The following is a 14,019-nucleotide window of genomic DNA, read 5'->3' as shown; positions in this document are numbered from 1 at the left end:
TCAACTAAATAGCGTATAAGCATTTCATATTTTATTTTCTTTGTGGACTGTCAGAATTCATAATTGGTACCAGAGCTCTGATACTAACTTCTGCATAAACTTCAAGAATTAAAAGATTAGTTTTACGTAATGAGATCTTTAAAAAGAGTTACTTTGATTGCTTTCTGGTTTTGTTTTTGTTTTTTTTTGACTGAAATTTTAAACCTGTAAGTTTAAACCTGTAAGTCTGTAAGATATTTTTTATCAACTTCACTAGTACCAGAAGTTTACTTCTGATACTTAAATGGGAACTAGGGAGACATTAAAGTAAGGTTAAGATACATTTTCAAGTATGATTGCCTAAAGTTAGGCACCTACAGCTTTATTCCTCCATATAAGTGACCTGATTTCAGAAATGCTGAGGGTAGTACAGTTCGCATTAAACCATTGAGAAGTGATATGTGGAGTTCACTAGAAAATCAGTTTACTTGGATGTCCAAATATAGATGTGCATGCCTAGCTTTAGGCACTTGAAAACACTTGAAATTTGATTTCATATTTTTGTATTGTAACTTTTAATGAAACTACTAATTTTTAAGTGAGTAAAACTAGTTCTTCTGAGAGTTTCAAAATAGAAAAATGTCTAGCAAATCACATTTCCTTTTTTAACGGGGATTCATTCATAAGTCCATTATTTGTTAAGTTCCTTACCAGTGTGACTATGCTAGTCTTGATCTTTGGTAATAAACACAGTCTTTAAACATTTGCACTAACTTTGTTATAACTTTGAACTAATTTTTGAAAATCAATTGTAACTTACTGAATGCATTGCACAAGTGTCCTGATTGCAACATTATCTTTTATTCTAAATGTGAACTCATTATCTGACATTGAAATAAAAAACGTGAAAGCTATAATCCTAAATTTTGACATCAGATCCTAATGCTACACATGCATTGAAAACAAAGGTGTTTTGTCAGAATGAGTTTGAATTATTAGGAAGTTTTTAGTGTGGCATATAGAAGAACTTCAGAATCAGATTTTTATTTATTTATTTATTTATTTGCTTATGGTAAAGCATAAAACAGTGGCATAAATGATTTTCAGATAACTGTGCCATTGACATTGTAGCAAAATATGTTCTCACTTTTATCGCTGAGTTTAGCGGTGTGTTTGAAAAAAGTAGAAGTGTAATGAGAAACTGGCAGTCTGAGTCACTATTCTGGCCACTACATAATATAATCCAGTCTGACACTGTATCCTAACTCACCCTATTATGCCTAGATATAATGCAGAACAGATGCAAAATTGTCAGTGCATGCTGTTAGGTTCTGTAATACATAGACACAAAGGCTTAAAAGGCTTTTACATAAACCCACAGTTAGGATTCACTAAAAACCCTTGAAGTCAATTTTTATTGAACTATATCAATAGTTCAGTGATAAACTCTCTCATTTTGTACCTTTTTCTATCACAAAATTGGAAAGCTTAATTTTGTAATTTAGTTTCTTTTTACAAATAATACATTAATAAAATAACTCTGAAAATGGGCAAACATAAAAGCTTTCCTGGAGATCCCGTCCTGAGCTTTAAATCATCATCCTGCTTAATGCACTGTTGGAGCAATCTATGGCAGCTCTTTCCTCTCAAGCTGGCTCTGTTTCGGCTGCATAATTTAACTGGAAATTCACATTTGCAAACTCTGACTACTTGTCAGATAGAACTTGTTTTGTTAAAAATCAGTGTTGTCAGTCTATAAAACAATTGCTCCTTCAGTGTTTGAAGTGTTCTACAGGTAAACGGTGATTCACTGCCTTCTGCCCATGGAGCTGCTTGAACCGTAACGAAATAATATGCATGGTGAATAGTCCATGCTTCATTAATATGAAATTTGTTAGTAAAATAATATCATTCAGCCTTTTTAAAAATAACCATGAAGCCCACCGTTTTTGTGTGCTTAATACATTACTCTTGAAATTATCAGCAGTTACTGTGAAATACCATAGAAACTGTCTAATAAATGTGATGGATTGTATAATTAACTGTTGATCAGCACCGTTTTTCAAAGATGTTACCTAGTGAACCCAAGGGCATTTTATGACCTTCATACTGGGTATACAGCTAATTACTCCTTGGGCAATTATTATTATTATATTTTTTTTTAGTCTCAGTTTGTCATTTTGTCTTATACAATTGAGCTTCTCAATCCATTTGGCTATAAAACTGCAGCTCTCAGAGGGCTCCATAAATTGTCTTGTGATTGTATGGATTACACCAACTTCATTAAGTAGATTACAGGGATGTCTATTTTGTAGGTTTTCCATTGATCGCCATACTGACCTTGAGAGACAATTCAACATTAATGCAGAAGATGGGAAAATAACTTTGGCAACTCCACTGGACAGAGAAACAAATATGTGGCACAACATAACTATTGTAGCTACTGAAACTAGTAAGTATCTGTGACTATTTTCTGTTGGCTTTATAATTAATTTTATCAGTGTGTGCAGTGGAAACTGTGTATAAGTAAAAGATAAAACACTGATTTTTAAAGTACAGGTTTTTTTGAAAGAAAACAATTTCTGATGAAGTTCCATTTCTTGTGATTTTCAAAAATGTGCTTGTTTCAGTGAATAAAGTAATATAGAGTTTGAAGAGATATACAAGGACATTTATAGAGGGTGTATAGAGTAAATATAAAAAACCAGACATGTAGTGAGTTATAATAAGGCAGAAGAAATAGAACTTTGCTACACTTGAAGTAAGTTGTAGACTCAACGCAAAAGTTCTTAATGCTGAGAAATACTTTGTTTCAGTACCATAAATGATTAAGCACATGGTTATGTTACATTAAAGTAGCCCTATTTGATATTTGATTTTGGAAGAATATTTTTTTTTTGTTGGGTGTTAATGTTTGGGAATGGGAATATTTGGGAAAAACATCCAAAGGGTGGTGAGGCACTGGAACATGTTGCCCAGAGAAGCTGTGGATGCCCCATTCCTGGAGATGTTCAGGGCCAGGCTGGATGGGGCTTTGGGCAACCTGGGCCGGTTGGAGGTGTCTCTGCCTTTGGCAGGGGGTTGGAACAAGATGGTCTTTAAAGTCCCTTCCAACCCAGAGCATTCTGTGATTCTGTGATACATGTGAATAAATTTACTCATATACAGCCATAACCAAAACCACATATTACTCTGATCTACAAAATTATTGTGACTGATCAGTACACCTAAGTCACTGGGAGCCAGGAGCTTCACCCTGTCTGGGAAATATGGGTTCTAGATTTTAGTCAAGAAGAATTATTGATTAATTTGGAATTGTGATTAAGTGCTGGTGGCAGGATCTGATAAGACATTATTTGTTATTAATATTAGCAGTATATTTTAAACCATAGATTTGACATAAACATATTGAAGCAAAAAAAAACAAAAACAAAAACCACAAAGATACAGGAAGTAGGTCAGTCATCCCTTGTCTTCATAACTGAAACATAAACTAAGAAAATGTTTCTGCTAAAGTTTCTATTCTGTGATCAATATATATGCATAATTCCCATAAGTGCATGCACACTTGACACATTGTCATAAGAAAGTTTGTCTTCAGAGCTTGATGAACTATGCTGCTAATTCTTGCATGTAGAAAACACAATTATGTTAATGCTTGCTTCTCCCCCAGAGTATCTTTTTTTTAAAGGATATAGTGTTATGATAACTTTTAGAGGTCAGTTTCATAATGTTGTACCTATGAATAAATGAATGAATGGGAGAATAAAAGATGCTTACTTGGAACATTTTTTTGTCCAATATTTTTCTTTGGTACTTGCTTTTAAAAACAAACATGTTAGGAATATGGGAGGGATAACTGACATGCATGCATAAATGACAAAGGTATGTCTGAGTAAACATAAGCTCTCGACTTATAACTCCTGTAAAATCTATTCATACGATCTGCCTTAATAATTTGTGTATTTCATTGCCAACAGTGCAGTTGTGCCAACAGTGTTCTGTTAATTGCTATTAAATCTTGTGGGCAAACACTACTTTGATAAATTAGCAAGAATACTTTCTGCTGGCAGGAAAGCCAAGCCAACACAGTGAATCACATTGCATAAAGAAAGAAAGAAAGCTCCAGTTTCATAGAACATCTTTTTTGCCAGGTTAATATCAAGCCACTTAATAATTCTGCTGTTTTTAAAGGAGAAAGATATAAAAATCTCCATACCAATTTTCTCAAGACATGAGAAATCTCAATTCATGAGATCTACAAATAGCTTCAAAAGAAGAATTATTCAAATTCTTCAAAAATTCTTCAAATTTTTTCAATTCTTGAAAATTCAATTCTTGAAGAATTCAAATTATTCAAAAGAAGAATTATTAGTTTGTGATTCAAAGCTTTTCAGACACTGGAATAAAAAGGTGTAAAGTGAAGTAATTTTACATTTTATTTCCTCCAAAAAGTCTAAAACAAAAAAAAAGAAAAAGAATAATTTTTCAAGAAACTTCTCCAATTAACTTTTTTGATGTGTATCGTGTGATTGTATGTGTGTATTGGAGCAAAGTTAACAGAATTACACATTTCTAAGTCACATCAGAATTAAGTGTGCCTCTTTCTTCTTCAGATTTCAAAAATGTAATTATTACTTAAGAATTTTATAAGTAATCACCTTGTCTTAAAACTTCATGGGAGCCTCAGCACCTATCACTGTTGTAAAATTGCCTCTGTTCAGACTGGCTACGAAAATAATAATGCCAATCTTGTTCTAAGCATTTGAGTTCCTGCTGATGGCTAGGTTGGTGTTTTTTGTTTGTTTTTGCATTCCTAATAGGATTATTTTACAAGAGCTGAATTTCATAGACTACTATATCTGCTTATTTAAAGATAAATTATTTTTAAACTATGCTTTTACTGAGAGTAATATTAATATAGTGCTGGTTTCTCCCATAAAAATAAGGATGTCAGCATCATTCAAGCAGGAGCATTTTCTCTTCCTAACCTAGCTGCTTTCCATTTCTGTTCTGGGCTCACCTCTATTTATATAGGCAATGATCAGTCCATTTCATTGCTGAAGCAGTTGCTTTCCAATCATAAGCCATGATATTTTTTTTCTTCATGATTCCCAGCCTGGTGGATCTTAAATATATCTTAATTTATCAACACTTTCATAAACACCAAGTTTTTCCAAAACGTAAATCACTTTTTCAGAACGTTGTGCCGGTACATTACCTGCACTTAAATTTGTGCTTTAAGCACAAGTAATTTTTGGAAGTTTTCTGCTGTCACCATGACGAACATACTCATTTGTATCATCCCTCGGTTGTCTCGGGTGGGGAACTTCCAGGACAGGATTGGTCTGGGTGAATTGAACATAACTTCTTCTGTGTTTTCGTCTGGCTTGAGGATGAAGTGATACAGATTCAGACTGGCTGATCTTTATGATAGCAATCTGCTTTGGAGTGCAGGTGGATAATTTTAAACATGTTACTTATTTTTAATCTTTCTGAGTGACCTAAAATGTAATCTAACCCTTCCATGTCAAGCAAAACTAGGAGTAGAAGCATGAAAGCATGAGCCATGGGGACTTTTTTCTTTAAGTACTTAACAGGCAAAAGAGCAGTTTGGCTTATTTTCTTTTGGAGGAAGGACATTTCCTTTCCCTAGTCATAGGCAAGTGTCTTTTCTAGTTCTAATTCAGAATATATTAATGCTATTGGTGCCACAATCATACTCTGAGACCTGTGCAAAGTGGTACATTTTGGAGGGTGGCATTTTCCTGCTTTCACTTTCCCATCACTGGCTGACTCCTAATCTCTGTGAAGCAGTTTCTAGTTGTTGCTTTCATTGTATACACCACTACATACCTGCACCCTTTCTTCTGCTCTTGTATTCATATATACATTCTTCATTATATATTTAAATTAATATTTACTTCTTTTTAGTCTAACTTTTCCTCTCTCTGCTCATGTAATGACTTCACTATATTGATGAATTCTATCACAAGGATTGGTAAGAAAAGAATATTATAAAGAACTTCAACCTCATTGAAAGATTGCTCTGAAATACAGGCTTAGAATTCACAGAAAAAAATAAATAAATCGTGTATTAATGCTTATTGCAAGTATACTGAAAAATTATTGAAACTTTGAATTGATTCTTAAATTTTCTTTCTACATTGCCATGAATCCAAGTTTACTCTGCTCATTCAAGACTGGAGCCTGAACTTCTAGGTGATTACAATGTAGAGTTTCATTGGCAAATTGACCTTTCTCTCAGGGTGTACCTTTTGGTCTGTGGATATGAAAGGTGAACTTTGTTTTCTGTCACTCACAGGACTTTAAATACTGGATTAATGAGATTTCTCTTTTTTTGTTGTTGTTGTATGTTTAAGACTTATATGGCTGAAGGCTAAGGAGCTTAAAGTTGTATGCCAAGGTTGGGAGGGCTTTTTTCAGCGAGATGCATGAGAGAATGGGGAGTGGATATAGCCTTGCTTTGTACGTCAGGGCTGATTATGCTGCTCATATGTTTGGGCTCTCTGGAGCTAAGCCCTGAACAGGAAAGGAATCTGGGGGCATATGCAAGTATTCTCTGAGAGCCTGAATTGCAGTGCAGTAAGAATGAATGATTAACTTACAGACGTTTCTTTTGATGCCTTTTTTTCCTTTTTTCCCTCAGTATGTACAAAGGCTCATCACATTTTTGTTTCTTTGGTACTTTTTGAAATGGAATTTTCTGACATTCAGTAAAATCCAGTAAAGTCAGGATCCTTAAAGTCATATGTAAACCCATTCATCTGAACACACAAATACATTTTTTAGTTTGTATAAGGTACAATTATAGCTATAACTACTGTTCGCATTGACATGCTCGTGTTGCTTGCATTAACTGGTTAGCAATTTTGCTGGGCAGTGAAGCAGAGCAGAGTTCAGGCTGAGCTAACCTCCTCAGTATTCTCTCAGTTTCTTGTACAGGTTTTGTAGTACTTATCGAGTTATGTGTTGTCAATGCTATTCAGCTACTAAAAGAAAATCAAATAGCCATGATTTATTTATTAGAACATTTTTGCTACATTTTCCACAGATTCTGAATAGAGTTCATTCTGATCATTCAAGCTATCGATTGTCATACTTGGACAAGGTGTATAGTAATTATGCTCTGTCTTCTTTATACCTCCAGATCCATGGATTCCCATTTCCATATTCTAATGTCTGTGAAAGCCACATTGCGAGTATTTCCTCAGCACCCTTACTGCATGTCTGATTAATACTAAGGAAGTGCCTTATGCTTCAGTCATTGCTTTTTAATTGATGTAACAAGAGCAGCAATAAATGGAGAAAAAATGTCATTTGAAATCAAAGCAAAGACTTATCCCTGAGAAACTAACTTAGGCAAGAAAGAAGTGTGTTAGTAACATAATATAACTGCATAATATTCCTCCAATTTAAATATGAATATCCTGATATTTTCATTCTCATACCCCATAAACTGTATCTGAGATCTGTTTGAGACACAGGATTCCAGTTCCTTAAAAAAGAAAGAAAGAAAGAAAAGAAAAGTATACATCCATTATTAACAATGCTTATTTGGAATTCTCTTTAAAAAGTGAAGTAATCCTTTTCTCAGGAATATGTGTATTACATAGTAGAAATTCATTGAATAATATCACATATCTCAACGAGAAAAAATAGATATATTCCAATTTGCAATCGAGATTTACAAAAGAGATTTGTGAAGAACATACCAACAAATAACAGAAACCATGGCTCACAAACTTTAAAGACAAATAAATGATGATCCCTTTAAAGTTCTCAAGTTCTCCTGAAATAACAGTGAGTGGGCTACTCAAGATTTGTGTTTTCTTCCTAGCCTTTTTATGACCATGTGCAGCACTGGATTTCTGCAATCTCATTCAGGTCAAATCTCAGTTAAAGTCTGGGAAGAACACTGCCATGAGCATATTCAAGCATAGACAGGTTACTTTATAATTAGTATGGACTCCAGCCTTTTCAGATATACTAGGAGATAGAGAGATGAAGCGTGAATCCGTTTGCTCTGTTTCATTATGTTACTTGAAGGCTCTTCCAAAACTTCTCTCTTTTCTCACACTCTGCATCACATGCACAGACATGCAACAAGTCAGCTGGGGAATTCCAAATATATGCAGGATGGCATGGGAGAGGATGTTTGTTAGCCCAAAGCAATGCTTTTAGCCAAGTTTTGCATTTCTGAGTGAGGGTTTTTTAATGGAATTTCTGTTTTCCTTATTCTCCAGGCAGTGTAGTCATGGAGCTATTATTTTGACTTTGATTGACTGCTTTTATCAAGTGACCCCTGATATTCAGCTATACTTGCCAAACAAAAAGCATACCAGTGGGGTAGTTAGCCCTCACCTCCCTCCACCAAAGTGTTTGGCAAAGTACCAGAACTGCCACAACTAGTGCAAATTCTCGTGAATTATTAGTCAAAGCAGAAGATGAAAAGGTAGACAAGATCTTGAAATGGAAATGGTAATTTGACCACAATAAATATTTTCCAGGCATAGAGAATAATAATCTCAAGGACAAACCTGTGGGCTCTATCTGACAAAGGTAATCACCCATACCAACTGCATTCTTTAGAAATGAAGAAGTATGAGGCAATTTTATCACCTAATGGGAAAGGGCATAAAGCCAGGAAGACTTTTTATGGTTTACCAAGAATATAAATACAATAATTGAATCATCACCCAACACATGCTTTACTAAAATTTATCTATACTGTATATTACTTTAAAAAATACAAGAACATTAATTAAAAAGGAAAGAGACATAATTACTCTTCAGAACAAGCCTTCAGATACAATGTACATTTTTAATGCCATGAATACCTTCACTCATGCTTTCATTTATTTAATGTTATTTAGCCTTTTATTGTAAAAATGACTATAGGCATTATTAGCAATAATTCTAACATTTTAGGGAGTTACTTGGGTGCATCATATAATTACCTGTAATTTAGGGCTGTGTAAATTTCAGTAAGTTTTAGAAGGAGAAGGAAATAAGCCTTTATGGAGGTTTAAGCAGGAGAAGCTCAGGAATATTAACCTTTTTTGCTTGACCCTTTTCTCTCTGGCTTAGTGGAACTCAAACTAGATGATCCGTCATTTTTGCACTGACAGAATTCAGTAGGGAATTTTTTTTTCATTTGCACGTACATACAGGGCTACACAGAACTCCATAGATTCTGATGGGTCACGGAGAATTTGCCACTGGTCAGTGGAGGGCTGGCATATTGCATAAAGGTGGTTTGCAGCTCTCAGCTGTTAAAGTGCATTCAGACATGTTGTAAGATTTCCCCTTAGTGTTTTTCTCAGCTCATGAATGGCAAGAGACGTGATCCACATGGATAACAGTGTGGGAGAAGCCATATTATGAGGGAATATGAATGGGAAAGGAGTGCACTTATGAAACAATCTTTGTATAAATTGGGCTCGCTCGTTTAGGAGCTAGAATTAAAATTCAGGTGTGGGGAACCGCATACAAGTTAGTAACCTTTGATTTCAGAGGAAAGCATGTAAGGCAGCTGTGAATAAATCATCTGGGATGATTAACTGGGAAAGAAGTCTGAGGAGGTAATAAGAGTACTTACAGCAAGGAAAAGGACAGAGATCTGTATCAATAGTCTAGATTCTTTCATTTCTGGTTTCAGGGCATTATAAAGCCAGGTTAGACTTCTCAGTTCTAGATTTGCAAACATTGATTTCACAAAAACAGTGGAATTTGAGAACAATGTTTAAAACATAAAATGCAAAAGATTAGGAAACTAAGTGGTGTTTTAGGTGAGACAATGTCAGTTCACCACTTAAATATATAACACAATTTTAGATAATGGTGTTTTAGGCTTTGTGGGGCACAAGACAGATAAGGATTCAAGTAAGGAGCAGAAGGGTCATTAGTGAAAATGTACTTGACTAACTTATGTGAAGCATGTTTGTTAATTACTTACAGAAAACTGGAGGAATGCTTAAAGTGACAATATACCTAAGATATTAGCAAAATGTGCACATTGTTAAACTGAACAACCAACAGTTGGCCATCTGCACTTTGAACACTTTGATAACAAAAATTTCTGAGAAAGTATGATTCATCTTAAAAATGCTGTCTAGTATTCATCTAGTTTGATAAGAATTGATTTACTCCTTCTAAGAAGAATGTGACTCTATCTAAAATCTCCACCTTTTTTTTTTTTTTTTTTCTGTAAGACTGAAGCATAAGAGTAGGTCAGAGTAAAGGTTTGTAACTGGATTTTATTTTTCTTTTAGTCAATCTTCTTTAAGCAGTTTTTTTTTTTTTTTTCCTAGAATAAAGACTCTACTCAGAGTAGCATGCTTTGAGCTTCTAGTAAAGTTTCTGATTGACAAAGAATGATGGTATTTTCTGTCTGAAAAACAGAGCATTTTAAAAGGTATATGCAGGTCTGCTGGGGTCATCTTTTTGCTGGTGGTGTGCAAGTAAGAATTTTTGGATGCTAAACTTCTAGAACCTGAATCAAGTCAAGCCCATCCAGCAATATTTTATCCATGAAGGGAAACGTAAGATCAATAAATTACACTATTAAGAAAGTTAGTCCCAGGAAGGAATATGAGCTCTAAAAATGGTTACATTTAAATGCTTCTGTGATACGGTCTTGTTTAATACAAAGTTTTCTTAAAGCATTTTGATGTTTTGACTAACAGTAAGGAAGAGAGAGGTTTCATTTGGGCTATTAATTATTTGACTTCACTCCACTCATGAAATCATTTACAGTAAAAGTATTTCCAAATATTCCCCAAAATATTCCAGACGTCTTATCCTCAATCAGTCTGCTTATTGTTATTATTGTTGTTAGTCATTATAAAGTTTCAAAGCTAATTATAATTGACAACAAGACCTTGCATATCTGAGTCAATATTTTATAACATTTTAATATGCATGATGTATTAGCATATTAACAATGTAATTGCTCTAAAGTGGGGGCCAGATTCCTGACTCCTTCATGCTAGCACAGTTCTCTTGATTAACCTGGAATCAAGCAACACAGCAGCAAATCATGCCCCTGTACATTTGTTGTGTCTTAAACTTTTCTTCAAATAATTTTCTCTCTGCCTGTTCACTGGTTTATTTTTTTGAGGCAGATCCTATTCTGCCACTCAATGGCACCATATTATTTTCTGGACATTTTTCTCAATGTGATATTTAGAAATGAAAACCTACTCCTTCCTCACAACAATTAAGGCATTACACTGCCTCCAAAAATCTGGAATCCTAATTAGGTATGTGGTGCTGTGATCTGCAAGAAGTAACGATCTAGTAGCATTTCCATCACACTGTTGTTATTGCTAGTCTCTCTATTATGGGTTCCTTCCAACTCAGGATATTCTATGTGGCTCCCAATAGTTTTCTGTGGTTCCCTGTTTTCCTGACTCTTTTGTCTTTCTTACTGGTAGGTGTCACAAGGAAGTGAAAAAAGCTTTTCAAAAGCTTGGAGCTGCCTTTTGCTAAAATTGAGGGTCTATAGAATAGTGTTTCCTAGTTGCAGATGTTTCTGGAGATTTCAGTTGTGGTTAGTTTTGCTATTGCTTATTCTTGAAGTGATGTATATCTCTTTATCATGTTAACTGATCTGGATTTTTCTTTTATTTGCATTGATTTTGCAAAAAAAAAAAAAAAAAAAAGTAACTGTGTAACTTCAAACATTTCTAACCCGCCTTTCTTTTTGGTTTTTAAGTCCGCTGTTAATAGTTGTCAAAACTTAAACCGTATTGTTAATTTCTGTACTCATAACAGTTCACCTCTTACATATGTAACACAGTTAATTTATTGAAAGTGACATAACTGCAAACTACAGCCTGACTTGCATCCTTGTTAGCGAAAAATAGGGCTGAATAACACAATACTGTATCAGAAATATAGGTTGTTTTCTGCCAACATTTGTTTCAGTTTGGTCTCTGGATAGATGTGTGGGTGGAAGGATGTTGGCAGTGTACAATTTTTTTCCTTGAGGATTTATTTAGAATCCGTGAATAAAACAGCATTGTTTTCATTGTCGTGAACCTGACATGACTATAGCAGCTTCCAATACAACCCGCTCAAGCAGCTATACTAATAATTTATTTTGAATTATGTATTTGTTTACTCATATTGATGTGTCACATATAACTTGATTATGTGTCACTATGAATATAAAGCTCACTGTGGTCAAAATTAGATATGCAGAAGAACAGTCTCTAAGGACATGCTGTTTGCAACCAGAGCTTCTGAGAAGAGACAAGTACCCATAATTGCTACTCAAATATTGAAAAGGTGCTACAGTTTCTGATTAGGATGCCCCTTCTAAATCTCTTTTCAAGGCTCATCCCATCCCTTTGTTCCTCCGACTTTAATATTCATCCGTCTCTCTCCTTGTGCATACCCCGTGCAGTCTAATCGCTCTCTTATGCAGTATGTAGGTTAAATGTAATGAGCACTCACGTTACCTAGTACATCTAATATCTAGTATGTCTTCTAGCATTTTCTTTTCCAAGTCCACAAGAATGAATAGGAAGAGGTGACGCTGAAGTGAATTTTTCAAAACACAAATACTGTGAGTTAAGGGAGACCACCATTGAAAGTGATTTATGATAACCTGAAACTCAAGTTTCTGGGTTGTTGGGTTTGTGGGAAGGGGCACAAGGGGAGGGTTGCCTAGGCTTGACATTCCCCTCCAGCTCTAAGATCGATATGACAGTTTCATATCATTAGTTTATCCTCTGCTCACTTAATGACAAAATTACAGCTCACTTACCATGAACCCTGTTTCTCAGTCACATTGCAGCAGCAGGTAACTTTTCCTCTTTTAACTTGCATGGCAAAATTTAAACAGAACGGTATCTTTTGATTTTCTCATATAGCTAGGGTTTTAGTAGGAGACACTCTTCACATCTGTAAACTACATTTGAGGGGGTGTTTTACTGCTCGAATCTAATTTTGCCTTTCCGAGCCCTCTTGATCTCTCTTTATGCATTCAAACAAGACAAAGTCATGCATATACACCAAGCAAAATACGACACTTCTACAAAGAATTACAAACATTTCCCAGTTTTGCAAATGGATCTTTCAATTCACCAAGGATCAGAGGTAATTATAGAGTAACTATTTGTTAGGCTGATGAATAACCGCACAGCTTAATGGTATGAAAAATAACAAAGAGGTTGCATTTGAGTATCAAATGATAGCCTGCCCTTAGATATGCAAAATGGGAGCTGATTCCTTTAATATATATTGTCTATATGAAAATAATATACTCTTTAATATATATATATATTGTTTTATTATCAAGTTTATATACCCATGTTGATCCTTTGAAGTTAACAAAGTACCCATTTGAAGTCATGGCTTTAATTTAAATTATATTTAAATTTTAAATCTTATATTATTTTAAATGTAGGAAATAGATCATGTAATATTAAGGACAAGGACTTGATTAAACTTTCAGAGTAAAAGAGATTTGATTAACTTCAGTAGAAGTGGAATCAGGCATTGAAGTGAAAGGGAAAAGTAAATACAAAAGCAGTCAGTTTGAATTACTTTGCTACTACAGTGGCAAGCAAAGGACTCTGTGCTGAGTTAGGTGAATGTCACTGGTAAGAAAATGATGTTTGGTCTTTTTGTAGACATGTTTCATTTTTCTGCAAATTTCAGGTAACTGATTCAAATTTTCTATTCATTATGGGCTATATTAAATATTTTTGTATGTCTTCCGTGCCCTAAAGCAAAACCAACCAAACAAAAACACAGAAAAAGAAAATGAGCATCTGAACGAGGCTCGACGAATATGGCTTTATATAAGAAACGTTTTCTGTCATGGCTTGTGCATCTATCATGGAAATTTTACTCTTTCTTTTCTCTTTTTGTATTAGCAGGAAACTGAAAGTATAATCTGTCCTTTTATCGTAAGCCATACATCTTATGTATTTATTAAAGGTAGGTAGATCTTAGTCACTCTTTATAGGTGAAATTACCTTTTAAATACAAATTTATATTTGAAGT

General features: G+C 34.5%; 1 protein-coding gene across 3 annotated transcripts in view; it reads left to right on the top strand.

The window, feature by feature from the left end:
• The window catches only part of CDH8 (cadherin 8), a 148,884-nt gene that overhangs the window by 92,870 nt on the left and 41,995 nt on the right, over window positions 1-14,019 (top strand). For all 3 annotated transcript variants that reach the window (XM_048068930.2, XM_048068929.2, XM_048068931.2), the window contains one exon: window positions 2,295-2,431. In XM_048068930.2, the coding sequence (XP_047924887.1) occupies window positions 2,295-2,431 (137 nt within the window). The remainder of the gene's footprint in view (window positions 1-2,294; window positions 2,432-14,019) is intronic.

Source organism: Anser cygnoides, chromosome 12 (assembly GCF_040182565.1).
Source record: "Anser cygnoides isolate HZ-2024a breed goose chromosome 12, Taihu_goose_T2T_genome, whole genome shotgun sequence".
Lineage (NCBI taxonomy): Eukaryota > Metazoa > Chordata > Aves > Anseriformes > Anatidae > Anser > Anser cygnoides.
Note: the sequence above shows the minus strand (reverse complement) of the source record. Positions and strands in the feature narration are given on the sequence as shown.